At 23.4% G+C, this 27,675-nt stretch overlaps 2 protein-coding genes and 1 long non-coding RNA gene across 12 annotated transcripts in view; 1 reads left to right on the forward strand and 2 right to left on the reverse strand.

Annotated features, from left to right (window-relative positions):
* The window catches only part of LOC123263452 (matrix metalloproteinase-14), a 34,276-nt gene extending 28,949 nt beyond the window's left edge, over positions 1-5,327 (reverse strand). For 2 of the 4 annotated variants that reach the window (XM_044726231.1, XM_044726230.1), the window contains exon 1: positions 4,668-5,326. In XM_044726231.1, the coding sequence (XP_044582166.1) occupies positions 4,668-4,805 (138 nt within the window). In that variant the 5' untranslated portion in view covers positions 4,806-5,326. Of the gene's footprint in view, positions 1-4,667 lie in introns of all 4 variants that reach the window. The other 2 variants (XM_044726229.1, XM_044726232.1) reach the window with 2 other exon arrangements.
* LOC123263486 lies at positions 501-16,165 on the forward strand. Its single transcript, XR_006509176.1, has 3 exons — positions 501-609; positions 6,429-6,437; positions 16,151-16,165. It is a non-coding gene; the product is annotated as an uncharacterized LOC123263486 (long non-coding RNA).
* A 9,840-nt stretch (positions 16,166-26,005) lies between these two features.
* Positions 26,006-27,675, reverse strand: part of LOC123263435 (kinesin-like protein KIF13A) — an 82,762-nt gene continuing 81,092 nt past the window's right edge. For all 7 annotated transcript variants that reach the window (XM_044726185.1, XM_044726182.1, XM_044726181.1 and 4 more), the window contains one exon: positions 26,006-26,374. In XM_044726185.1, coding sequence (XP_044582120.1) covers positions 26,286-26,374 — 89 coding nt within the window. In that variant the 3' untranslated portion in view covers positions 26,006-26,285. The remainder of the gene's footprint in view (positions 26,375-27,675) is intronic.

Here is a 27,675-nt window from a genome sequence, read left to right on the forward strand (position 1 = left end):
CAAAATTTGAGATTCTTTGTGAGGCTTGAAAAATTGCGTCGAATGCTTCTAACCGCGTAAAAATCGGTTTATTCATTCAAAAGTTATTGCGGTTTAAAAATTCAAAAAATAGTGTCTTATCAAATCTCTATCAGACTTTTGAGCTCGAAGAGCTTTAAAGCATAGGAAAGCAATCTCTTTGAGCTCGGAGAGCTCAAAATAACCCATAAATTGTATTTTTGAGCTCGAAGAGCTCAAAAACGTCATTGGTGCAATTTTAAGCGCCTAAGTATGGAATTAGCGGGAAGTTGCAGGGATGGCCTTCAGGATCAACCGTTTTCCTAATTTTTTTCATATCATGCGATCTTTTTTTTGGTACGAAATGATAAATATCAAAGTTAAAATTCTTAATTATTATACTTTAACATTTTCGACTTTTACAAAGCGAATATTACTGTTTGAAATAGTATTTTCTTCCATGTAAATAATAAATTGTAGCATTTAAATGATAAATATTATAAAGTGATTGTTAAAATCACGATTTTACTGTTTGAAATGGCAATATTTTCCAGTTGATCATTACTTATTATAAATCGACTGTTATTTATGACAATTTACTTCTTTCCGTCTGTTTAATTATCAAATAATTATTAAATCTTTAATTATCTATATGATTTATTGTTCACCAAAATTTTATATTTTTTTACATGATACTATCCTATGTAAAATATTTTTGTATACACTTTAACATTCGAAATTTTCCTTGACATATATTTCCAAATAAATAATAAACATTTTTTTGACAGCTAGATGTTTCACCTAGTCATCAAAAATGTCTGCAAAAAATTCCACTAAATTTTCAATAATATTTGCTAACAAAAAAGAAGAGATAAAGATATTATCATCGATAACGAGTTTGAAATAAAAAGAGCACGAGAAGAAAAGGTCGCCCGAGTCCCCAGTCCTCAGTGAGTCATTAATTGGCGCGAAAAAATGCTGATTCAACGGCAGGAAGTAAATGCAGTCAATGTACATAAATCGAAGCCACGCGAGTATCTGACTCACTACAAATAACTAAACATAAATATATATAATACCAAGATTTGATACAATAATTATTTCTTTCATATAATTTTATTAATCGGCGAACTTTACACTTTAGTGTAAGTTCGAGAACTATAATTTTAGTATTTTTATTATTATTATTATTTTTATTTAGATTTTTATCTACTAATTGCTTTGGAAAATTTAATTACATATTTATTGGGTGAAGAATATAAGGTAAATATGAGGATATTTTATGTGATATACAATTGAGTAACTTCCTTTGGTAAATATAATTTATAAAACAAATTAGATAAGATTTATTATTTTTACTTTCATTATCAAATAACAAAAGTGACATTATAATTTATTGAAGACAGCCTTCTATTTGTTTTTATTTATTTTATTTATTTCACGCGCAGTTAATTCATGATTTGACAATAAAAACAACTAATTACAGGTGAATAAACAGACGTGATTTAATTATCATGTAATTAATTAAAAGCACGTGTATTTCAATGCTGGATGGAAGTTTTGTTGGGAAGAAATAGAAAAAGAAGAATATAGACAGAATTATGTGATTTTTTTTTTTTAGATGTATGATAAGAAATTGTTGAAGAAATGAGGAGTAATTATTACTATTATTAATTTTATCTTTTCATTTTTTTAAATAATAAGAGACAAAATGAAAATCACGCTGAAGAAATAGACACAAATAATTTGAGATGAAAAATTATAAAAATATGTTTGTTTATTTTTTTTAAGACTTTTTTTTAATGAGTGATAAAAAATGAAAAAATAGATACAAATTTGAGAAGAAAAATAATAAAAATATTTGTGTTTATTTTTTTTTAAGACTTTTTTAATAAGAGATAAAAAATGAAAATTACGCTGAAAAAATAGATACAAATTTAAGAAGAAAAATTATAAAAATATTTTTGTTTATTTTTTTTAAGACTGTATTAATTAGAGAAACAAAAAAGTAAAGAAGAAAACAAGAAGCACGCGAACGGAACGATGTTAATTCTTTTTTGTTCTAACTTGAATGCGTTAGATGAAAAATAGATAAAGAAGAAAAGAATAAGCACGTGGCTAAAACGATATTAATGTGTATTTTTTGTTCTGAGATTTAAATCACTAGGATTATCTAAGTCTATTTAATATTCCAATGACAGCAAATTCGTGTCCAGACTGTGGATCCGCGATTACCAAGGCCAGCAATAAACTCTCGACTCTTTTTCCACCATATATAATACTATTCTCCTGATTATTTCCGCGTCAAGGTACAATCCATACATTATTTACTATTTCTTAGTATCATCTTAAGGATTACTGCTAAATATTGTTATTTTTCATCTTATCTGTAATTACACAGACTTTTATTTTCATTACTAGTCACGACTCACGTTCTATCGCTGAAGATATATAAGTTATTTTACTGGGACAAAGAATTATAATAAAATTAGGTAATTATCCAAATTGCTGAATTATTATCATTAAATTTTAACATTTTTTTTCAGCGTTTAATATTTAGGACTCCGGAAGGTAATGCAGAGAAGATTTTTTAGGTAAAGGTCAACTATATATTGCGGCAGGTCGGACTTAGTAACATCGTCTACTACTCGCTGTCTGACCACGACATGCTCGGTCTGTAATCACTCGTACTTAATATTAACACTGCGGCAGTCTACTTCCTGTTCTCTTCTTATTCTATTTTATTCTATTTTATTATGCTATATACTTCATCTTCTTATTTAATTCGTTCATTAAATTATAAGCTATTTCATATTTTTCTACATTCCGGGAATCATTTAGACAATTGACGTTAATTTTTTAGTCTATACTTTTTATTAAGATTAATTATTTATTTAATTGACTCAATATTACTTTATAAACAACTAAATAAATAGATAAAATTAGTTAAAAGTTATTGTAGATAGTTCTTTGTGATTGCAATGTTATCGAAGGTTACTAAATCGAATCATTGTAAACTTTGTTAGACTATAATCTATGTTTGAATTGTTTACGTCATTTAAATCATTGAAGTTTTTTTCTTTTATTCTGCAGTTTAGGATTTTTTTTTTTATTTTTATTGGAAAATTAAATTAAAACTTTATCAACTATTAAATAAATAATTATTATAAAGAAGAAATAATAGAAATATTTTTTTTTCAGGTTGAGTTTTAAAAAATTAATGCGAAGAAAAATTTTTTATACAAAAAAATTATTAACAAAAACAAAGAAGAAAACAATCAATATATTTTTAATGCTAAAAGTAATTAATTTTTTTTAAATAAAAAGAAGAAATAAATTATTATATTATAATTGAATTTAAAGAAGAAATGAATAAAATTTTTGCTTGCAAAAATTTAAGATGATTTTTTTTTAAGAAGAAATGAATATTTCTTTGTAATATACTAAAGAAATAAGTAAATGAAGAAATGAATGACAAAATTACTGTGAAGATAATTTTTGGTACAAAAAAATTATTAATAAAAATAAAGAAGAAAACAATCTATATATTTTTGGTGCAAAAAATTAGTTATTTTTTTTTAAATATAAAGAAGAAATAAATTAATATATTATACTTGGATTTAAAGAAGAAATGAATAATTATTTTGTTGCAATAAACTGAAAAAATAAAAAAAAAGAAGAAATGGATGACAAAATTACTGCGAAGATAATATTTAATACAAAAAAATTATTAATAAAAACAAAGAAGAAAACAATCATTATACTTTTGGTGAAAAAAATTAATTAATTTTTTTAAATGTAAAGAAAAAATAAATTATTGAATTATATTTGAATTTAAAGAAGAAATGACTAAAATTTTTCCAAGAAAAGATGATTATTTTAAAGAAAAAATGAATAATTATTTCTTTGCAATCTACTGAAGAAATAAATAAATGAAGAAATTAATGACAAAATTACTGCGAAGAGAATTTTTTATATAAAAAAATTATTAATAAAAACAAAGAAGAAAACAATCAAAATATTTTTGGTGGAAAAAATCAATTATTTTTTTTAAATATAAAGAAGATATAAATTATATTATACTTGAATTTAAAGAAGAAATGACTAAAATTTTTCCAAGCAAAGATGATTATTTTAAAGAAGAAATGAATAATTATTTCTTTGCAATCTACTGAAGAAATAAATAAATGAAGAAATGAATGACAAAATTACTGCGAAGAGAATTTTTTATATAAAAAAATTATTAATAAAAACAAAGAAGAAAACAATCAAAATATTTCTGGTGTAAAAAATTAATTAATTGTTTTAAACATAAAGAAGAAATAAATTATTAAATTATACTTGAATTTAGAAAAAAAATGAATAATTATTTATTTGCAATATACTGAAGAAATGAATGGAAGAATTCTAATAAAACAAAAAGATAAAAATAACACTTTTAAATATTTTATCTCAACACTATCTTACATTTATCACTTAAGTAATTTGTTGATTAACACACTACGCAACGTTATCTATAAAATCAAGCGCGTGCATATAGATATATAATTTGCATTAACTCAGAAAAGGTAATAAATTAATGTGCTACATTTAATTAATAACTAGGACTAGTGGAGTGTAATCAATTAGATGAGAAGATGATATTAAAATGAATGTTTGAATAGTCTTACCATGGCGTCATTATCAGAGACAACAGGTGAAGCTTCTTGTGTCTTAGTGCACAACACAATCACAAGGACCGCTGTGTACAGACAACAAGAGATCCAATTGGTGAGCAATTTACCCTCTGTTCTCCAGGTATTCTTCATATTTATATATTCTTCCTAACGTTAACCAACGAAAATAAAGAATAAAAAAAACACTTGCACTCACGTTTAATTTTTTTTTAAATAGATATTTAAATAAAATATTTTTCCAGGAAAAAGTTCGCGATGTTTACGTACACAAGTCCTCAGGTCAGGACAACATCGTTGCTACGACACTATCGATTTGAAAATGTACGAGCGCGAATATCGCGAGCAAAGTTTAAACTACTTTCAGTGAAGCTTATTTAAACTTACTGGACTGACTTGAGTTGAATTGAGTGAAGTTCAGTACGAGGGCAAGTAATCATTCGAATTAATTTATAATTTACTAATGTGAAGTGGCAAGTAAATAACGCGAGAACAGAAAGAAACGGGCTTGCTCCCGATGTGCCCGGAGTCGACCGCCACTCTGATTCACTATCGGTACGCCACCGAGTCTTTTATCGAGCACTCCCACCACCACCGAGGTAGCTTAGCTTGTTCACTTGTTCACCAGACAACACACCAGCTCATATCAGCTTCTCGGTGCAGACTAACTGGCTATGAGATTCTAAGTACGCTTCTTCCCCGGATAGTTTTGCTCTTATCGCTAACATTAGGTTTTAAAATTAGAATATTCTTTATTGTCTCTGCTAAGTTTAGTTGTAAAATTATGTGACACATTTATTGTGTACGGAGTTTATGATTATTAATTTTTAACTTCCCGCTACGAAAATCGAAGATTTTCAAAAATCGGGAAGTTATTGTTTTCACCCCGTTTTGCAAAAACCGAGTTTTCATCAGATCTCGACGTTTGAAGGTCACAGGAAGCTTCCCTGACTATCCCCGCGAGGTTGTCACGGCGTCTGTATGTGTGTGTGTGTGTGTGTGTGTGTGTGTGTGTGTGTGTGTGTGTGTGTGTGTGTGAAAGTATGTGAACCGCTTATAACTTTTGAACGGCTTGACCGATTTCATCGCGGTTGGTGCCATTCGAAAGGGCTTGACCAAACTTAGATTTTGAAAACTATTTGGACCGATTTAGATCAATAGATTTTGAGAAATCTTCAAAAAACTGAAAAAAAAAAATTTTTCAAATGTGGTTTTTTTTGGAATAACTTTTAAACGGCTCAATAGTTCAATTCCAAAAACTAATCAGCTCTTAACCTCAAAAAATCACGTCGATCGCTACCTATCCGGTCAAAATCGGTTGATTCGTTCGAGAGATATCGTGAACGAAAGAAAACCGAAAAAAGTGTTATTTTGGAATAACTCAAAAATTCCTAGCGCGATCAATTCAAAATTTGAGATTCTTTGTGAGGCTTGAAAAACTGCGTCAAATGCTGCCAACCGCGTGAAAATCGGTTTACTCATTCAAAAGTTATTGCGGTTTAAAAATTCAAAAAATAGTGTCATTAAATCCCTATCAGACTTTTGAGCTCGAAGAGCTCAAAAGCATAGGAAAACAATCTCTTTGAGCTTGGAGAGCTCAAAATAACCCATAAATTGTATTTTTGAGCTCGAAGAGCTCAAAAACGCCATTGGTGCAATTTTAAGCGCCTAAGTATGGAATTAGCAGGAAGTTGCAGGGATGGCCTTCAGGGTCAACCGTTTTCCTAATTTTATTAGTAGGTAATTATTATAAGTGAGAAGTAATAAGTATTGGAAGAGTGAAGGTTAATTATTGGAGGTGGGGTTGTAATTAATTAATAGATTTTTTTATGGAATTAGGCTAATTGAGGAAATTTTTATGAAGAGTTTAATGAGAAAAATTTAATGGAGAGAAAATTTTAATTAATTTTTTTTATGAATTAATTTTTATTAAAAATTGAAATTTTTAATTTAATAAAAATAATACTTTTTATTCATTTTTGAAAATATAAATTAAATTGAAGAAATTAATTAAAGGATAAAAATTAATAAAATTAATTAAAGAAGAAATGAGAAATTGATTTTTTATTAAAAATAAAAATTTTTAATTTAATGAAAATAATATTTTTTATTAATTTTTGAAAATTTTAATCAAAATAATTGAAGAAATTAATTAAAAGATAACAACTAATAAAATTAACTAAAGAAGAAATGAAAAGTGATTTTTATTAAAAATAAAAATTTTTAATTTAATAAAAATAATAACAATACTTAATTGTTATTAATTTTTGAAAATGTGGATTAAAGTAATTAAAGAAATTAATTGAAGGGAAAAAATTAATAAAATTAACTAAAGGAGAAATACAAAATTGATTGTTATTAAAAATTAAAATTTTTAATTTAATAATAATAATATTTTCTAATAGTTTTTGGAAATATAAATTAAATTAATTGAAGGAATTAATTAAAGAATGAAAGTTAATAAAATTGATTAAAGAAGAAATGAAAAATTGATTTTTTTTTTAATTAAAATTTTTAATTTGATAAAAATAATAATACTTGTTATTAATTTTTGAAAATGTGGATCAAAGTAATTAAAGAAATTAATTGAAGGAAAAAAATTAACTAGAGAAGAAATGAAAATTGATTTTTATTAAAAATCAAAATTTTTAATTTAATAAAAATAATAATAATATTTTCTCATAATTTTTAAAAATATGATTCAAAATAAGAGAAGAAATTAATTAAAGTATAAAAATTAATAAAATTAATTAAAGAAGAAATAAAAAATTGATTTTTATTGAAAATTCAAATTTTTAATTTAATAATAATAATAATTTCTATTAATTTTTTAAAATATGAATTAAATTAATTGAAGAAATTAATTAAAGGATAAAAATTAATAAAATTAATTAAAGAAGAAATAAAAAATAGATTTTTATTAAAAATTAAAATTTTTAATTTGATAAAAATAATAATAATTTCTATTAATTTTTGAAAATTAAAATCAAAATAATTGAAAAAAATAATCAAATGATAAAAATTAATAAAATAAAAATAAAAATTTTTAATTTAATAAAAAAAATAATGATAATACTTTCTATTAATTTTTGAAAATATGAATGAAAGTAATTAAAGGATAAAAATTAATTAAAGAAGAAATAAAAAATTGATTTTTATTAAAAATTAAAATTTTTAATTTGATAAAAATAATAATAATATTTTCTATTAATTTTTGAAAATATTGATCAAAGTAATTGAAGAAATTAATGAAAGGAAAACAATTAATAAAATTAATTAAGGAAGAAATGAAAAAAGTAATAGAAAAATGAATTAATAGATTAAGTAATAAAACTTAAATAAATCACTGAAGTGATAAACATGATATGAATAATAAACAAAAAAAAAAAGTGAAAAAAAATAAATAGATAATTTTCAAGGTTGAAAAAAATAATAGAAGCAAATAAGAAGCAAAAAAAAATTGTTGAATAAATAATAGATAAAAATATTAAAAAATTAATGGATTAAAAGCAAGAATTGATGAATAATAATTAAACGAACGGAAAAAACCTATAAATAGCGAAATACTTACTTCTTTTGAATTTAGCATAAAATTTAGCAGAGAAGAATCACTGGGACATTTCCGTAAAATAAAATTTTAATTTGTAATATCGCGTGATTTGACAATCAATGCGTGATTGTGATTGGTCATAATGCATGAGGAGATAAATCTCGGCATTGTTATCTCAGTATCCCGTCATTAACTTTGCCATTGTCATTATCATTATTGTATTTTTTGTAAGCGGCCTTGATAGCGACGAATAATTTTCACATAGGAGTATCACTTGGAAATTTTAAGCAGACCCTTTTGGAGGCATTGTACCCATTTTCGGGTTGTCAATCATGTATCATCTTCATGCGTTATATTGTATTACTTATGTTAGCATATTAAATTATGAATTATTATTATAGTTATGAGATTACAATCCTAACTACGTTGAATTGAATTGAAGTTCATAGCCGTCCTGCTGGGTTTGCCTTTCATTTTCTATCATCCTTATCTCTTCTCGGGGATTCATAATATAACTAAGCGTACAATGACTTACATTAGGTCACTATCACTGATCCTCACCATCTTATTTTTGGGTGGTCTTATACTCATTCCTTTCTTTAAATCAATTTTATCTTGTAATAAATATAATTAAAAATAATAATAATAATTCATTTTAAATTAAAATTATCAATTATAAAAAAGCTAAATTTTGTAAGTAAAAATTATTTTTACAAAAATTTTCGCATAAGAATATATAATTAAAATTTATTAATATAATTTATATTATTAAGAGAATAAGCAACATTTTGTGACCAGTGTATTTATATTATAAAATGGGTTTTTATGGTTAAATTTGGTATCGTTGGAAAAGTCTTGACCTGGAGTTGTGTTTTTTCAAAATTTCATATCATTTTCACCAATAGTCAATTTATGATGATAAGTATTTTGACTGTATTCGAAAATGTTCTATCTTTAGATACATAATTAAGAAATGACCTTGTATCTCGTAAATTATTGACATTTTTAGAGATATAAGCTCACCCTGACACTACACTCGTCGAGACCTTTCATTTGAGTACCCACATCATTTTTTCATATATTTATTTATATATATATGTATATATGAAAAATATATCAAAATGCATGTGGGTACTCAAATGAAAGCTCTTGATGAGTGTAACATCAAGATAAGCTTATATCTTTAAAAATGTCAATAGTTTAGAAATTAAAGTGCAATTTAACAAATATCTTGTGAACTATTGACATTTTTAAAGATATAAGCTCACCCCGACATTACACTCATCAAGACCTTTCATTTGAGTACCCACATCAATTTTTCATATATTTATATATAGTATATATATGAATATATGAAAAATATATTAAAAATTCATGTGGGTACTTAAATGAAAGGTATTGATGAGTGTAACATCGAGATGAGCTTATATCTTTAAAAATGTCCATAGTTAGGAAAGTACAGAGCAATTTAGCAAATATCTTGTGAACTATTGACATTTTTAATGATATAAGGTAATTCCGATGTTACACTTATCAAAACCTTTCATTTAAGTACCCACATCAATTTTTCATATATTTTATATATTCATATATTTCACAAATACCATATATGTAAAATATATAAAAATTGCCATCTGGGTACTTAAATGAAAGGTCTCGATGAGTGTAACATCGGGATGAACTTATATCTTTAAAAATGTCAATAATTAAGAAATTACCTTGTATCTTGTGAACTATTGACATTTTTAAAGATATAAGCTCACCCCGATGTTACACTCATCGAGACCTTTCATTTGAGTACCCACATCAATTTTTCATATATTTATTTATATTATATATATGTATATATGAAAAATATATCAAAATGCATGCGGGTACTCAAATGAAAGCTCTTGATGAGTGCAACATCAAAATAATCTTATGTCTTTAAAAATGTCAATAGTTAAAAAAGTACAGTGCAATTTAACAAAAGTCATTATTTACTAAAACAAAATTTTATTTATTTATAGTTCACAAGTTACGGCAGTCACATAGTGACTGCAAGGTTACCATCATAAAAAATACATGATACTGAAATTAGCAAACACTTTACAATTTTTTGATTTTTCTTTAAAAATAAACTAGGTCTAGAAAATTATTTTCAAAAAATTTCATTTCAAATTTTTAAAAGCCTTTAATTATGGAAAATTTTAAATAAACTTTTCCTGCTATAATTTATTTGTTAAAAAATTTCTAACATTTATTGATGCTTCTCAATTTAAAAATACTTGATGTAAACACACTTAGAAGAAAAATTAAGCTAAAAAATTATCAATTAGTAATTTATATAAATTTATGCATGAAAAAAAAATTTTAATTACTTTTATTACTTGAATAGTTAACTAAACTAAATTTAGATTAATCTAAAAAGTATGATTAATACCAAAGTAAAAAGTAATCTACAAACTTATTGTTAGTTTATGTCTCACACCTCCAAGAATTCCTTCTTTTCGTACAAAACTCATATCAATAAAAAGAAGAAATAAAATATTAAAAAAAAAAAAAAGAAGAAGCTAATTGAATTTACATTGTAGGATTAATTACTGGTCTTTGTTCTAATGTGTCCTTTGTATTTATGAGTCACCTCGCGACTTGAATGTCACAATTTTATGATAATCTGTGCACCTTGTCTTCTCGGAAGATCTGGTGAGTATAAACTACAAAGTTGGTTAAAAAATTCAAGTTTTAACTTTTGATGATTTATATCGACCCTTACTATTTTTTTAATTTTCTTCTTTTATACAAATATAAATATATATATATATATATATATATATATATATATATATATATATATATATATATATATATATATATGTATATATATATATATATATATATATATATATGTATATATATATATATATATGTATATATATATGTATATATATATATATATATATGTATATATTTATATATATATTTATATGTATATATATATATATATATATATATTTATATATATATATGGCATATATATATATATATATATATATATTTATATGTATGTATATATATATATATATATATATATATATATATGTATATATATATATATATATATACAGCATACATATAAATATACATATAAACATATATGTATATATATATATGCATACATATAAATATATATACATATATATACATGTATATACACATATATATACATATATGTATACACATATATATATGTATACATATATATATATACATATAAATATATATATATATATATATATATATATATATACATATAAATATATATATAAATATATATATATATATATCCGTCTGTGTTTAAATATATTTAAGTGTATTTATTATTCCAGGGGCGAGTGGAGAGAAAAGGAAAAAAGCAGTCGCCACGCGGGCTCGTGTTTAACAGTGGTTTCCTGCCGTTAAGGAAGATCAAGGAAGATCCGCAGTTTTGGTTTTAGTTAGTAATCGTAAATTTACTGTGAATCACTGCTGATGATATGGATTTTTTATTTTATTTTATTTTTTTTTTATTTTTTAAACAGCATCAAGTGCCGACACTTATCTAAGTGTATTATAAATAAGAAGACAACAAGTCTTTACATCAGAGATAGAGAGAAGAGTGATGAATACGAGAGAATGACTTTGATCGGAACATCAATCGCCACACCTAGAAATTGAAAGCATTCAAGACCGAAATTATCGCACACTAGATCTTTTTTTTTTATTGATAAATCACTTTTTTTTGTTTAAGTTTCTTCAACTCTTATTAATTACGTTTTCAAGTGTTTTTATAAAACAATTATCAGTTGAAAACAATTTTATTGCTTTGATAAAATTTATTTTTTTATAATTAAGTGTAATTACAATTATTTTGTCATAAAAATTATTTTTAAAAATCACTTGATTTTTTTTATCAAAATTTTTCTTCTTTAAAAAAAATTATAAAAATTTTCAATAAAGTATGTCATTATGATTATTTTAATTTTTTTGTTGTAAAAATTACTTTTAAAAATTTTTTCTGACTATTTTTAATAAAAATGTTAAATGTTTCCTTCTTTTGAAAAAAATTAAAACAATTTTTATAAAAATTTTTAGTAAAAAAAGTCATTATGATTATTTTTAAAAAAACACTTTATTTTTTTATAAAAATTTTTCTTCTGACTATTAGATAAAAATGTTAAATGTTTTCTTCTTTAAAATAATTATAACAATCATTACTTTATAAAAAAATTTAATAAAAAATGGCTTTATGATTATTATAATTTAAACTTTTAATATTTTTGTTGTAAAAATTACTTTTAAAAATTTTTTCTGACTATTTTTAATAAAAATGTTAAATGTTTTCTTCTTTTGAAAAAAATTAAAACAATTTTTATAAAAATTTTTAGTAAAAAAAGTCATTATGATTATTTTTAAAAAAACCTTTTTTATTTTTAAAAAAATTTTTCTTCTGACAAAATATTAAATAAAAATTTTAAATGTTTTCTTCTTTAAAAAAAATTATAACAATCATTGCTTTATAAGAAATTTTAATATAAAATGTCATTATGATTATTATAATTTAAACTTTTAATTTTTTTGTTGTAAAAATTACTTTTAAAAATTTTTTCTGATTATTTTTACTAAAAATGTTAAATGTTTACTTCTTTTAAAAAAAATTATTACTCGATAAAAAATTTAAGTAAAAAATGTCATTTATTATAATTATTATTATTTAATAATAATTTAAAATATTAAAAATAATTTTTTTGGCACAAATTTGGACTTGAAATATTAAATAACTTTTTCGTAGAATAATTTAAATAATATTTCTCAAAAAAAAATTTCTACTCTAATTTTTTTTCCGGTAAAAAATATTAAAAAATTCACTCAACTTTTTGTCTACAAAAAAAAATTGTAAACAATTTTTTTCCTGGGAAAAAAAAATAATCTTAACACTCAACAATAAAAAGTGACAAAACAATTAAATAAATTGATCATAACTTGTAAGAAAAAGAAGAAAACTTTAAATCACGATCAATAAAAAAATAAACAGCGAGTTCATAGCCCTTTAAGAAGAAAACGATAAAAAAATATCTTTTGACTTAGCAATACCAATAGATAAAAATTTAAAATGTAAAACAGCTGTTTAAAATACGGTTCTTTCTTTTTCATTTCTTCTCTTACACTCTAAGCGTGATTCATAATTCTATCACATGTGTGCATATAAAATAACACACACACAAGCAAGTGCGCATATAATGCAGGCGCCTCGACTCTTACACCGTCTACTGACTCCAAATTCCTACCGCGATTTATAAAAACATTTATAAATTACAGATTATAATTCCGCGAATGTCATTCAGACTTTCCATCTTATTCTCTGTAATAAATTGCACATTAACATTGCCAATTAAATTTTTTCCGCAATCTGTGATCCACAATACGGTGACTGACTAATCCCAATAATTATCTGCATTACTTCATTATTTTTTATGTAATTATTTGTAAAAATAAATTAACGCTTCCGATTGTAAGATTAAAAATTAATCCAACAAAAAGTCAATACATTACGTTTTAATACATAAAACATATAATATAAATATATAAAGTAGGAAACAACTCATCAGTCTCTAACTCAAGTGAGTCATACATACATTCTCGTATAATTTCAATTCAAATATTTTTTTTTTAATGCTGTAGCTATGATAAACAGACATTGTTAATACATTTATTTTTATCGATACTAAAAATCTAGCAAACTTTAAATCTCCAGTGTAAATTCTTTGATAGCTGCTAACTAGATTTATATAAGAATTTCTACGAAATTAATTTGATACTTTGTTAAATTTATATGAATCAACTTATGAATCAATTGTTGACTAGTTTTCAATTTTCACCATTTTTTTTATCAGTTTGTTTTAAGATTAATGGATATATCTTCAAGCTTACTTTTTGTATTGTGTCAAGTATTTTTATTAATAAGTTTAAATAATTCGTTTAAAAAATTTTATCTATAAAGGCCAGTTTTTCAATTGATAATTAAAATTAAATTATCATTATTAATATATTTCTATGAATAAAAAATATAGATATATTTATAATGATAATTTAAATTATACTGAAATTAATAGACAATTGACAATTCTTAAAATTTTTATAACAAATCTATTGTTATAAAAAAAATTTTTTTTTAAATTCACACAATTTTTTTTTTATTTCTATGCCTGTTAAATTCAATATCATTAATTTAATTTTAATCATTATTATAAAAATTTTTAAATTATAAATTTTAATCTAGCAATTTTTAGTATTTTTGTTTAGTAATTATTTGCTAAATCAAGAGTAACAATAATTATACTAGCAATGTATCTGATTAAAACATTTCTTCTTTAAAAATTTCTGCCAAAAATTATACTTCAATATAATTGTATACTGCTCATAAGAAGAAATAATTAAAGTAAAATTTTTTGAAACCAAAAGAATAATGAAACGGATTAAAATATTTCTTCTTTACAAATTTCTACCCAAAATTATACTTCAATATAATTTTATACTGCGCGTAAGAAAAAATGATTAAAATGAAATTTGTTGAAACCAAAGGAACAATATAATTAATTTAAATATTTCTTCCTTACAATTTTCTACCAAAAATTATACTTATAAACAATCCTATGCCACTGATAAAATAAATTATTAAAATGAAGTTTGTTGAAACCAAATAAACAATGTAACTGATTAAAATGTTTCTTCTTTACAAATTTCTGTCCGAAATTATTCTTCAGTATAATTGTATCCTGCTAGTAAGAAGAAATTATTTAATTGAAGTTTGTTGAAACTAAAGAAACAATGTAACTGATTAAAACATTTCTTCTTTACGGATTTTTGCCAAAAATTATACTTCAATATAATTGTATACAGCTCGTAAGAAGAAATGATTAAAGTGACATTTGTTGGAATCAAAGAAACAATATAACTGATTAAAATGTTTCTTCTTTACAAATTTTTGCCCAAAATTATTATACTTCAATATAATTGTATTCTGCTCATAAGAAAAAGTGATTAAAATGAAGTTTGTTGTAACCAAAAGGAACAATGTAACTAATTAATATATTTCTTCTTTACAAATTTCTGTCTGAAATTATTCTTCAGTATTATTTTATCCTGCTAGTAAGAAGAAATGATTAAAATGAAATTTGTTGAAACCAAAGGAACAATATAATTAATTTAAATATTTCTTCTTTACAATTTTCTACCAAAAATTATACTTATAAACAATCCTATGCCGCTGATAAAATAAATTATTAAAATGAAGTTTGTTGAAACCAAATAAACAATGTAACTGATTAAAATGTTTCTTCTTTACAAATTTCTGTCTGAAATTATTCTTCAGTATAATTGTATCCTGCTAGTAAGAAAAAATTATTTAATTAAAGTTTGTTGAAACTAAAGAAACAATGTAACTGATTAAAACATTTCTTCTTTACAGATTTTTGCCAAAAATTATACTTCAAAACAATTTGATGCCGCTTATAAGAAGAAATGATTATAATGAAGTTTGTTGAAACCAAAGGAACAATATTTTTCATTTCTTTTTGGTTAATTTTGAAGTTTATAAGCTCCCTATTGGTTACCCAGCAACTTGAAAGTAGTAATATATTGATGCGCATCCGCAGTAAATTTCTAGTACCTGTAAAAAATTAATAACTTATTAATTATATAATTCTTCAAATCAATTGTACTAATATCCAGTGTTTAATTTTAAGAATTGCAATTAAATACCTTTTAATTATTGTTTATATATTTCATATAAGCCCGTCAGAATTTAATTGACATTTTTGGGTAAATCCAACTTCTAAACTCTGGTTTCTTAGCATCCATTATAGTCCATAGGGAAAATATTATCTAATATTATATTTAAGTAGATTCTGAGCAATTGTTTTTATATCTGTATTCTTAGTAAACTGTTGTTTTGCATGCATTTATGTTGTACTCAGTTTAAGTGTTTTTTTCCATTGCTGTTATGTTGGCTTGCAAGTAAATATTACCTATTTTATGTTCTCTGAAAATTTTAACGATCTTGGTGTGGATTGATGGAGTAAAAGAAGACTGTAAATTTTTTTGATTAATTTTTTTAAAAACTAAAGCAATTTAATATTATAGATTACTGAAGATCAATTCAATAAAAAATTGTGGATTAATATAAGAAGAATATAATTTTATACAAAGTCAGAAAAAATTTGTTTTAGATTTTTAAATTAAGAAATCTAATAATTATTTCAATAAATAAATTATTGCAAGAAAAATTTACAAATTATAATTCTGAAATCAAAAGACATTTTATAATTTTATAATAAATAAATTATAACAATAAAAAAAGAAGAAATAAAATTCTACATGTAAAAATTGTAAAAAATTATAAATGGAATTATTTGAAAATATTTTTTTGTAAACAATTTATTTGTTAAATAAAATCTAAATAAATTTAGACGCTCTAAAAAATTGTAAATGCAATTTAATTTATTTTTGAAGAAAAATTAAAAAATTGTCAAGTGTTATATTTTTAAAAGTATCAAAACATATTAATTATTACAAAATATACTTTTAAAAAATGTATAAAATGTGAAAATCAAATATTATGTACCAGAGTTTGTTAAAAAATGTTAAATTACATAGATAGAATTTATATTAATTGAGAAAACGTTGAGGCGTGATAATGAGACCTCCTTTGGGAGTTTATAACTATGACTGTTACTCTGTTTCTATTATTATTATTACTATTACTATGTACTTACTATTATCACAAATTTGCTTACATTGCTATGTGCATATGATATCCCGCTAGACCATCGATATTTGGATTGCTAATGAGCAAACGTGCATGCTCAATATTATCATAAACCCAAGTATAGAAGCTTCGCTATAAATGTTCTATGATTTACAGTCTTGATATTTACCGGATAAAAAATTACCTCGAACCTCAACTTGGAGATTCATTTGAATTTAAATTCTATTTTTATTGGCAATTGATTTCAATTTTAACAATATTCTAGTACAAGGCAGTTTCGGACTGAGGCCCAATGTCTTGATTGTTGATATCATGTGAAATGTCGTCAGACGGCAATTTGTCAATTATACAGATTTCCGGCTCATTGAGCACGATTATAATCATATACGATCTACGAACTAGATATTATATTATCTTAAGACTTCTTGAGACACGACATTTGTGAAATTTAAACTGTCAAATCAAGAAGAAGAATACGCAACTCTTTACATATATCTATGTGTTTATGTGTATGTAATTTTTAGCGGTTTATTATTATTATTATTTAATTTTTTTAAATATTAATATTTACTTAATTTAAATAAATATTTCATGGTCTCATCGTTTAATTATAATTACAAATTAACATATTATTAATCATCATTCAAGAATTTTGATTTAATTTTTTTTATTTATTAAATTATTTTGTCACAATAAAAAAATGTCAAAAAATTATTCTATGCTTAGTTTATTTTAAATTCTTTAACTAATTAGATTTTAAAAATATCTGTAAAATTATTAAAAATGCATTTGATTAACCAGAGAAGTAATAAATCAGAAACAAGGCAGCGTTTTACGCAGAAGATATGCGCAATAAAATATGTTTAGCTTATCGCTTTTTACTATTTCGTTTAAATAATTTATTTTAGCAATAAAAATTAAGTATTGTTTATTTTTTATATATTTTATACATATGACTGAAGATAATGTAACACTGATAATGTATAACTTAATTCATGAATTAAAAACAAAATTCAATAATAAATTTAAAACGATTTACAACAAATTTTGGAAAAAAAATTATCTTGTGAAGAAAAAGTTTCTCAAATATTTACCAAAGAATTGCACAGATTATAAGATTTGAAATATAAATGTCGAAATTTTAAGTAACTGCTTAGAAACAACAGTTTTCAAGTTAATCAGAATGTTGCAACCGGATAAAATTTTAGTTGAAGAAAACAATGGTTAGAACTAATTTGTGACATATTTACTGACAACCTACCCGAAAACATTACACGAAAGACTGATCAATATCGTAATTATTGAATTTACATCATGATTAAGCTATGATGTAGACAATAATTCTAAAACGGCTGCAACAGTAAAACTGTTTCATTAAACGAACTCTAAAAGGAGTAATATTGGGGTTACTACCACTTCTAAGTAGTGAAAATTGAAGCTTATTAAAAGAGCTTTACAATGCATTTTACCGAATTTCAATATCTTGTCTAGTTCAGTAATTATACCAAGTTGAAGTAGTAAAAACATCAATTTTTACGATTTTCAAAATTTCAAAATCCTGTCATTTCCAAATTACTTGCCCGATTAAGCTCATCTTCGAACTTAACTTTGGTCTTGATCGATAGATAAAGCATGCTGAGTTTGAGAAAAATCGGTCATAAATTGAAAACGTTATCATGCTGACAAGCCGCGTTATATCGTATAAATATATATATATATATATATATTAGGGTGGCGCAAAAAAACCGACTATTTTTTTTTTTTTTGAGTCTCGAGTGAAAAAATGTTAGTTTTTGATGTTTTAAGAGCTCTCTCCAAAGGACAGCTTAAAAAAAAATTTTTAAGATGTCGCTCCAAATTTTTTTAAAATTCAAAAATCGTGAAAAATCGAATTTTCTTTTTTTATTTTTTCTCGTTACGGTATAATTTTATAGACTAAAAAAATAAGTTTCTGAAAATTTCAGTTCAAAATTTGAATTTTGAAAGGTGCTCATAATTTTTTCAATTTATTAGTGCACTAGTTTAGATTTTTTCGAGCGACTTTACTATGCAAATTAAAATTCCATGCATTTTTTTTTTATTTAGTACAATAATCGATAAAAATACATCACGAGATGAACTAAAAATCAAGCACAACATAGAAAATATAATTTTTTTTTAATTTAATAATTTTATTTAATCAACTGCCAGGCGTGGGTTCGAGTCCCAAGCTGATCTTAGAAACCAGCTTGGTTGAGATTTGACCTTGCCGCGTAGGTTAAGATTTTTTCAAACCAAAAAGACCCCAACGTACCACTTCCAACACTTAAAGTCGGCGATATGACTAATTGAAGAAAAAAAAAAAAAAAATTATGAGCGACCTTTCAAAATTTAAATTTTGAACTGAAACTTTCAGAAACTTATTTTTTTTTAAGAGGCCACTCCAAATTTTTTAAAATTTCAAAAATCGTCAAAAATCGAATTTTTTTTTTTTTTAATTTTTTTTTCTCGTTACGGTATAATTTTATAGACTAAAAAAAATGAGATTCTGAAAATTTCAGTTCAAAATTTAAATTTCGAAAGGTCGCTCATAATTTTTATTTTTCTTTAATTAGTCATATCGCCGACTTTAACTGTTAGGAGTGGTACGGTGGGTTTTGGTTTGTAAAATCTCAACCTTACGCGGCAAGGGTCAAATCTCAACCAAGCTGGTTTCTAAGACCAGCTTGGGATTCGAATTCACGCTGGAAGTTTATTAAATAAAATTATTAAATTAAAAATTATTTTTCTATATTGTGCTTGATTTTTAGTTCATCTCGTGATGTATTTTATCGATTATGGTACTAAATAAAAAATTCATGGAATTTTAATTTAAATAGTAAAGGTCGCTCGAAAAATCTAAACTAATGCACTAATAAATTGAAAAAATTATGAGCAACCTTTCAAAATTTAAATTTTGAACTGAAATTTTCAGAATCGAATTTTTTTTAGTCTATAAATTATACTGTAACGAGAAAAATTAAAGAAAAAAAAATTCGATTTTGACGATTTTTGAAATTTTAAAAATTTGGAGTGACCTCTTCAAAATTTTTTAAGCTGTCTTTGGAGAGGGATCTTAAAACATCAAAACTAACATTTTTCACTCGAGACTTAAAAAAAAACATAGTCGGTTTTTGGGCCACCCTAATATATATATATATATATATATATATATATATATATATATATATATATATATATATATATATATATATATATATATATATATATATATATATATATATATATATATATATATATATATATATAAACTTTTGAACTATATATATTTTCTGACTCAGCTTGACAAACTAAGTCAGAAAATGGCTAAATTTTTTAAAAGTTGCGCCATGAGGAAGGCTGCAATAGTTAGATTTTTATAAAATCTACTAATTAATAAAAAATTTTTTGAATACAAATTTATATTAAAATAAAATAATTATTTATTAAAATTTATTACTTACTTCAATAATAAATTAACCAAGTAATTTTTGAATAAATAATTCTCGATCAAAAATTACTTTAATCATGACTTTTCCTATAAGTATATACCAATTGGATAACTTGTAATTATTAACTGGTAAATTGATAAGAAGTAACACATTAATTGTAAATAATTAAATGAGTTTTTACATAAAATAAAATACAAAGAGTAAATAAATAGTACAATGTTGCTGAGTAAGTACGAATAAATAATAACAATCAAGGAAGATGTTGCATTTCCGTGTTCAAGTTGCCTTCAGTGAATCTAGTCACGCGTCGCTTACTATTGTTTCTATTCTATTCGTCAATATCGAATTCTCGATTTCAAATAAAAACAATTAATCTAATCTCATCAATTGTCAATAATCACAAATCATAATTAGTAATAATTTATTAATTAAAACATTGTTGTGTTTTATCCTTGAATGAAGTTAAATTTAAAAAAATGTTACGCTCAGAAGAATATCAATTTAAATAACGCTTAAACTTTCCAATTCATTCTTTTTTTTTCTTCTATTTAAAATTGAAACAAAAATTTCATTTTATTTTTCGTAACTTGTTATATAATTAAATATTAAATAATAAATTTGTTACTTAATATTTAATTTTAGTTTCTTATTTTTTAGAAAAATAAGTTGAGAAGAAAAACAAGTTATGATTTATTTGAATTTTTTAAAAATTATTAATAAGATAAAAGTCATTGCACGGAGAGTGAAGAGTCATACTTAATAAATTTATATATTTTTTAAATGTAAGTATCAAAGTGCAATTTGTAGTTTTCCGCTGAAGTAAATACACAGAATTAATAAGCGACTTCGAGGAACTGAGCTATGATTAATGTGTTCTTTGACTGGGAGTAGTCAGAAGATAAAATTATTTTTTTAAATTATTTATAAGTATAATTTAATTAATTTTTTCATTTTTGAGAATTTGTGAAGAAATAAAAATCAATATTTTTTGTGTGATTTATATGACAAGTTATTATTTTTCCCTTACTCACCGGGAAGAAATGTGTGGGTACTTAAGAATAAATGAAAAAGGGAAGTTTGACTCATTGAGATTATTATTATTATTATTATTGTTGTTGTTATTATCGTTGTCAATAATTTAAACATGACCAATGGGATTTTTTTCAGCGGTCGATAAAACTTTTGGTAGGACAAAGAGAACCTTGGCCTAAGTCACTGACATTCAGGACTCATTCCATTCTATTTAAATAAGAACGTTTGTGAATCACCAGGACATCGACTGCTACATTTTTTTTTGTTTGCTTACTTTTAAAAGTACGTAAAGATAAAAGGTAAGTTTTTTTAGTGACTAAAGGGTTATTAAAAATGATAAAAGAATGAAATTCTGTTTTAAAAATAAAGAAGGAATGAAGAAATGATAAAATTAAAAAAAAAAAAAATAAATAATAATTTTGAAAATTTTTAGATTATTATTATTATTATTATTATTACTAACAACCTTTCAGTCACTATGTGACTTCCGTGACTTGTGAACTATAAATAAATAAAAATAATGACTTTTGTTAAATTGCACTGTAGTTTCTTAAATATTAACGTTTTAGAAGATATAAGCTCATCCCGGTGTTACACTCATCGAGAGCTTTCATTTGAGTACCCACATGCATTTTTGATATATTTTTCATATATACATATATATAATATATATAAATATATGAAAAATTGATGTAGGTACTCAAATGACAGGTCTGGATGAGTGTAACATCGGGATGAGCTTATATCTTTAAAAATGTCAATAGTTCACAAAATATAAGGTCATTTCTTGATTATTGACATTTTTAAAGATATAAGCTCATCCCGATGTTACACTCATCGAGACCTTTCATTTGAGTACCCACATGGCAATTTTTATATATTTGACATATATGGTATTTGTGAAATATATAAATATATAAAATATATGAAAAATTGATGTGGGTACTCAAATGAAAGGTCTCGATGAGTGTAACATCGGGATGAGCTTATATCTTTAAAAATGTCAATAGTTCACAAAATATAAGGTCATTTCTTAATTATTGACATTTTTAAAGATATAAGCTCATTCCGATGTTACTCCCACCAAGAGCTTTCATTTAAGTACCCACATCAATTTTTTATATATTTTTCATATATACATATATATAATATGTAAATATATGAAAAATTGATGTGGGTATTCAAATGAAAGGTCTCGATGAGTGTAACATCGGGATGAGCTTATATCTTTAAAAATATCAGTAATTTACAAGATACAAGGTCATTTCTCAATTATGTATCTAGAGATAGAGCATTTTCGAATGCAGCCTAAATACTTATCATAATAAATTGACTATCGGTAAGAATGATATGAAACCTTGAAAAGGCACAAATTCAAGTCAAAACCTTCGCAATAATACTAATTTTCACTTAAAAAAACCGATTTTATCATATGACTATCCTGGATACAAAATTTTTCTTATTCTCTTAATAATATAAATTATAAATAAAAATAAAAAAAAACTAACAAAATAAAATAAATTTGTTACATAATATTAAAAAATGACTTAAATTATTATCAATAGACCAGTAAATGAAATTTATTTGTTTATATCAATAAAAATGAACGTTTTACAGTTTGTTATTATTTATTAATAATTAATTATCAGTTACTTATTAAATTATTAAATTTTAATTAATATTTAATGTTATAAATTGAGATAGATTAATAATACTTTGAAATTAAGATTAAATTATTTATCATTAATCATTATGTAATGTCAATCGGTTCATTTATTTATTTGTTTTTTCTTCTTAATTATTGACTGCTTGAAAAATAATACAATTACAATAATAATTCATTTATTTATTTATGTATATATATATATATTTATATATTCTCTCACGAATAAAAACTCGTGTACCGTTCTAGCGCTAGTAAATTGATTTTTATTTAATAATAATTTAGCAAAGTTTAAGTCTTCAGAGCTTGATATTAATATATAATAAGAGCTGACTAACCGAAAAAAAAAAATACTTGCTGTATTTAATAAACTTTACTTTATTTGGCAAGTACGGCGAAATAATTAAGTTTATTACTCTCACACTGCACATTTATATTGCATATCTACAGATTTATTATTTTTTTTTTATTTATTCACGGGCTTCTAAGGAAAAAAGAGCAATTATATTTTATGTACATACATAGCTGTAATATGTGCGTAATATTAATTATAATGTTGTAATTAATATCATTACTTGTATTGATGTACTTATTACTTAATTACTTCAGCCACTCGGGCAAAAAAATATTATAAATTTTGATAAAAATTTTTAAACTGGTATTTCTTCTTAAATAAATTTTATTAACCAATAAATGAAGATGTGAAAATAAAGTTAGCTGACGTTTCAAAATTTTTTATTAAAAAAATTTCAATTAAAAAATTAAAAAAAAAAATTTCACATGTAAAAAACTTGAAAAACTACACGGAAACAACAAGATGACACTGGATATCATCCCAGATTATACTGAGTGAAAAAAAATTTCAGATAGTAGCTAGTATAATCCAAATTACACTGAGTATAATCCAGATTACAATGAGTATAATACAGATTACAATGAGTATAATCCAGATATCACTCAGTATAATCTGGAATGAAAATAAAGTTACCCGAAATTTAAAAATTTTTATGATTTTTTTTATTAAAGAATTATTACAAAAAAATAAAAAAAAATTTTTTCATTTGTTAAAAACTTCAAAAACTATAAATGAAATTTTTAAAAAATATTTTTTAGTTATAAATCAATAAATTAAGCCAAATAAAAAAATCAAAAATGTCGGCTAACTTTATTATTATTAATCTGGATTATATTAGCTACTATCTGAAATTTTTTTCACCACAGATATCACTGAGTATAATTTGGAATGATATTCAGTGTCATCTCATTCTTTCCGTGTATAAGTGCAATTTTTTAGAATTTAATTAAAAAAAAAAAATAAAAAATTTTTAGGCGTCTGCTAACTTCAGTGTCATAATGAAGATAAATAAAAATTTAGAATTTTTTTATGACATGAGTACTTAATTTTTTTTATCATTTAATTATTTTTTTTTTAACAAGAATTACCAAAAATGGACAGGTGCCTCAGTGATCATAAATTTATATCTTCACGAATTTTTATTAATTAAAAATTATCCAATTGTGAAGATATAATTTTAAAATCTCGACGATTAATAATAACATTTTTATTCAATAAATATTACATATAATATTGATAATGATAATATATATATTAATTAATAATTAGTATTGTTCTAAATGGACAGGAATAGTTTTGTTTTTCACAATATGGACAAATTTTTATTTTATTTTTTTTTTTTTTTTTTTTTTTTTTTTCACTTAAATCTTAAGTAAGGTAAATTTGTATGTCTTACTCGTATTATTTCACACCTCAGACTTGCAAAAAATATTACTTTATTTTGCTTTGCAAGATTTTTTTTTTTTTATAATTGTAATAATAACTATAAATTAATATTACTTAAAAGACTAGGTATCCATGAGCCAAATTAAATATAATTAAAAATAATATAACACAAAACGTAAATAAACTCCGCGATAATTTAGAGCGGTGATTGACCAGTCACAGTTTTAAATACAATAATAATATTTATAATAAAAATTAACTAATTAAAAATAATAATTTTACAAATGATAATTAAGCAAGCTCATTTATCCCTAACGGCTAACTTAATTTACTAGTATTGCAATCCTACTGCACATTTTTAAAACATAAATTTTTTTTATATAATTATTTACTTCAATAATAATTATAATTATTAACAAATATTAAAAGCTGTTAGCAGTATCGACATTTATGTTATTTATAAATAAAAACCGTACTCATGTAGTAACATAAAAAAATAATAGCGTGAACTTTTATGGTACAATATTAATATAAAATAATAATTAAATTAATTAAACGAAAAATAACACTAAAAAAAATTACAACTGTTTACATATAAAATTTTTAATCTACTAACTTGTAGATAGTTAATTATTTTTACTGTTTTTTTTTTTTTTTTATCGGGTTAGTGTAATTAAAATTTTTATTAATTATAGAATACTTTGATAAATTTACGACACTTTTCCAGGTAAAATTACCGGTGCGGTAATTTGGAAAGTAGCCGGTAAAATTCGTCGATTTTTTTCGACTGTCTTTATCGCGCTATTGTAATTTTATTTAAAATAATTTTATTAGTATACAATTTAATTATTGTAATTGATTTAGGCGCGGAACATTTGATTGTTAAAAACATGAAAGATAAAAAAACTAAAGAATTAACATGAAATATATAAACATATTTATATGTATAAATAAACGTAGATGGTCTGAGATTATAAAACAAATGCTATGGAATGCTTTTAAATTATTTAGATTTTGTTAAATAGTTTTTTTTTGTCTACCTCTAGTGTGAATAAATATGACGTCTTTTATTTAGTTTTTTTTTTTGTTTATCGTACTTGGATATAATTGCTTCGAATGAGATAAATAAATCGACTAATTAATAAATGTATTCAATGCTCCAAGTAATGTTGCTGCACTGTAAAATTCAATGACTGTAATAATAAATTAGCTGGCTATTTTATTATACTAGAGACTGAAAACACCGCCGCTACATATATTGTAGGCATGTAGCAACTAATTTTAAGATATTATTTATTTATTTTAATCGTATTGGATTTAATTTAATTGGAGTGGATTTGAGGTTTTTATGATGGACTATTTATACCAGTAGCTTCATTTTCCACGCGACGGATATCTGGTGCCGGTTGTTGAGAGGCCTTCACCGCGACTTCGGCTTCGATGCAATGAGTGTAAACCTTCACCTAAAAATTATTTAATTTAGTTATTTGATTTTATATTAAATCATTATAAGATTGATCAGTATTTAGAAAAATTTTGAATTGAAATTTTTATTTAATATTTTTTAATGTATCTTTTCATTTAAAAATTTTAATAAAATTAATAATAACTAGCAATTATGCAGTCACAATGTGACTGCCGTGACTTGTGAACTAAAAATAAATAAAAATTTTGCCTAATTACATAATGACTTTTGTTAAATTGCACTATAGTTTCTTAAATATTAAGGTTTTTGAAGATATAAGCTCATCTTGGTGTTACGCTCATTGAGAGCTTTCATTTGAGTACCCACATGCATTTTTGATATATTTTTTATATATAGATATATATATATATATATATATATATATATATATATATATATATATATATATATATATATATATATATATATAAATATATGAAAATATAAATATATATAAATATATGAAAAATTGATGTGGGTACTCAAATGAAAAGTCTCGATGAGTGTAATGTCAGGGTGAGCTCATATCTTTAAAAATGCTAATAGTTCACAAGATATTTGTTAAATTACACTGTACTTTCTTAACTATTGACGTTTTTAAAAATATAAGCTCATTCCGATATTACGCTCATCAAGAGCTTTCATTTGAGTACCCACATGCATTTTGATATATTTTTCATATATACATATATATAATATATATAAATATATGAAAAATTGATGTGGGTACTCAAATGAAAAGTCTCGATGAGTGTAATGTCAGGGTGAGCTTATATCTTTAAAAATGCTAATAGTTCACAAGATATTTGTTAAATTACACTGTACTTTCTTAACTATTGACGTTTTTAAAGATATAAGCTCATTCCGATATTACGCTCATCAAGAGTTTTCATTTGAGTACCCACATGCATTTTGATATATTTTTCATATATACATATATATAATATATATAAATATATGAAAAATTGATGTGGGTACTCAAATGAAAGGTCTCGATGAGTGTAACATCGGTATGAGCTTATATCTTTAAAAATGTCAATAGTTCACAAAATATAAGGTCATTTCTTAATTATTGACATTTTTAAAGATATCAGCTCATTCCGATGTTACTCCCACCAAGAGCTTTCATTTAAGTACCCACATCAATTTTTTATATATTTTTCATATATACATATATATAATATGTAAATATATGAAAAATTGATGTGGGTATTCAAATGAAAGGTCTCGATGAGTGTAACATCGGGATGAGCTTATATCTTAAAAAATGTCAATAGTTCACAAGATACAAGGTCATTT

The sequence above is a fragment of the Cotesia glomerata genome, linkage group LG4, assembly GCF_020080835.1.
Source record: "Cotesia glomerata isolate CgM1 linkage group LG4, MPM_Cglom_v2.3, whole genome shotgun sequence".
In the NCBI taxonomy this organism is placed as follows: domain Eukaryota; kingdom Metazoa; phylum Arthropoda; class Insecta; order Hymenoptera; family Braconidae; genus Cotesia; species Cotesia glomerata.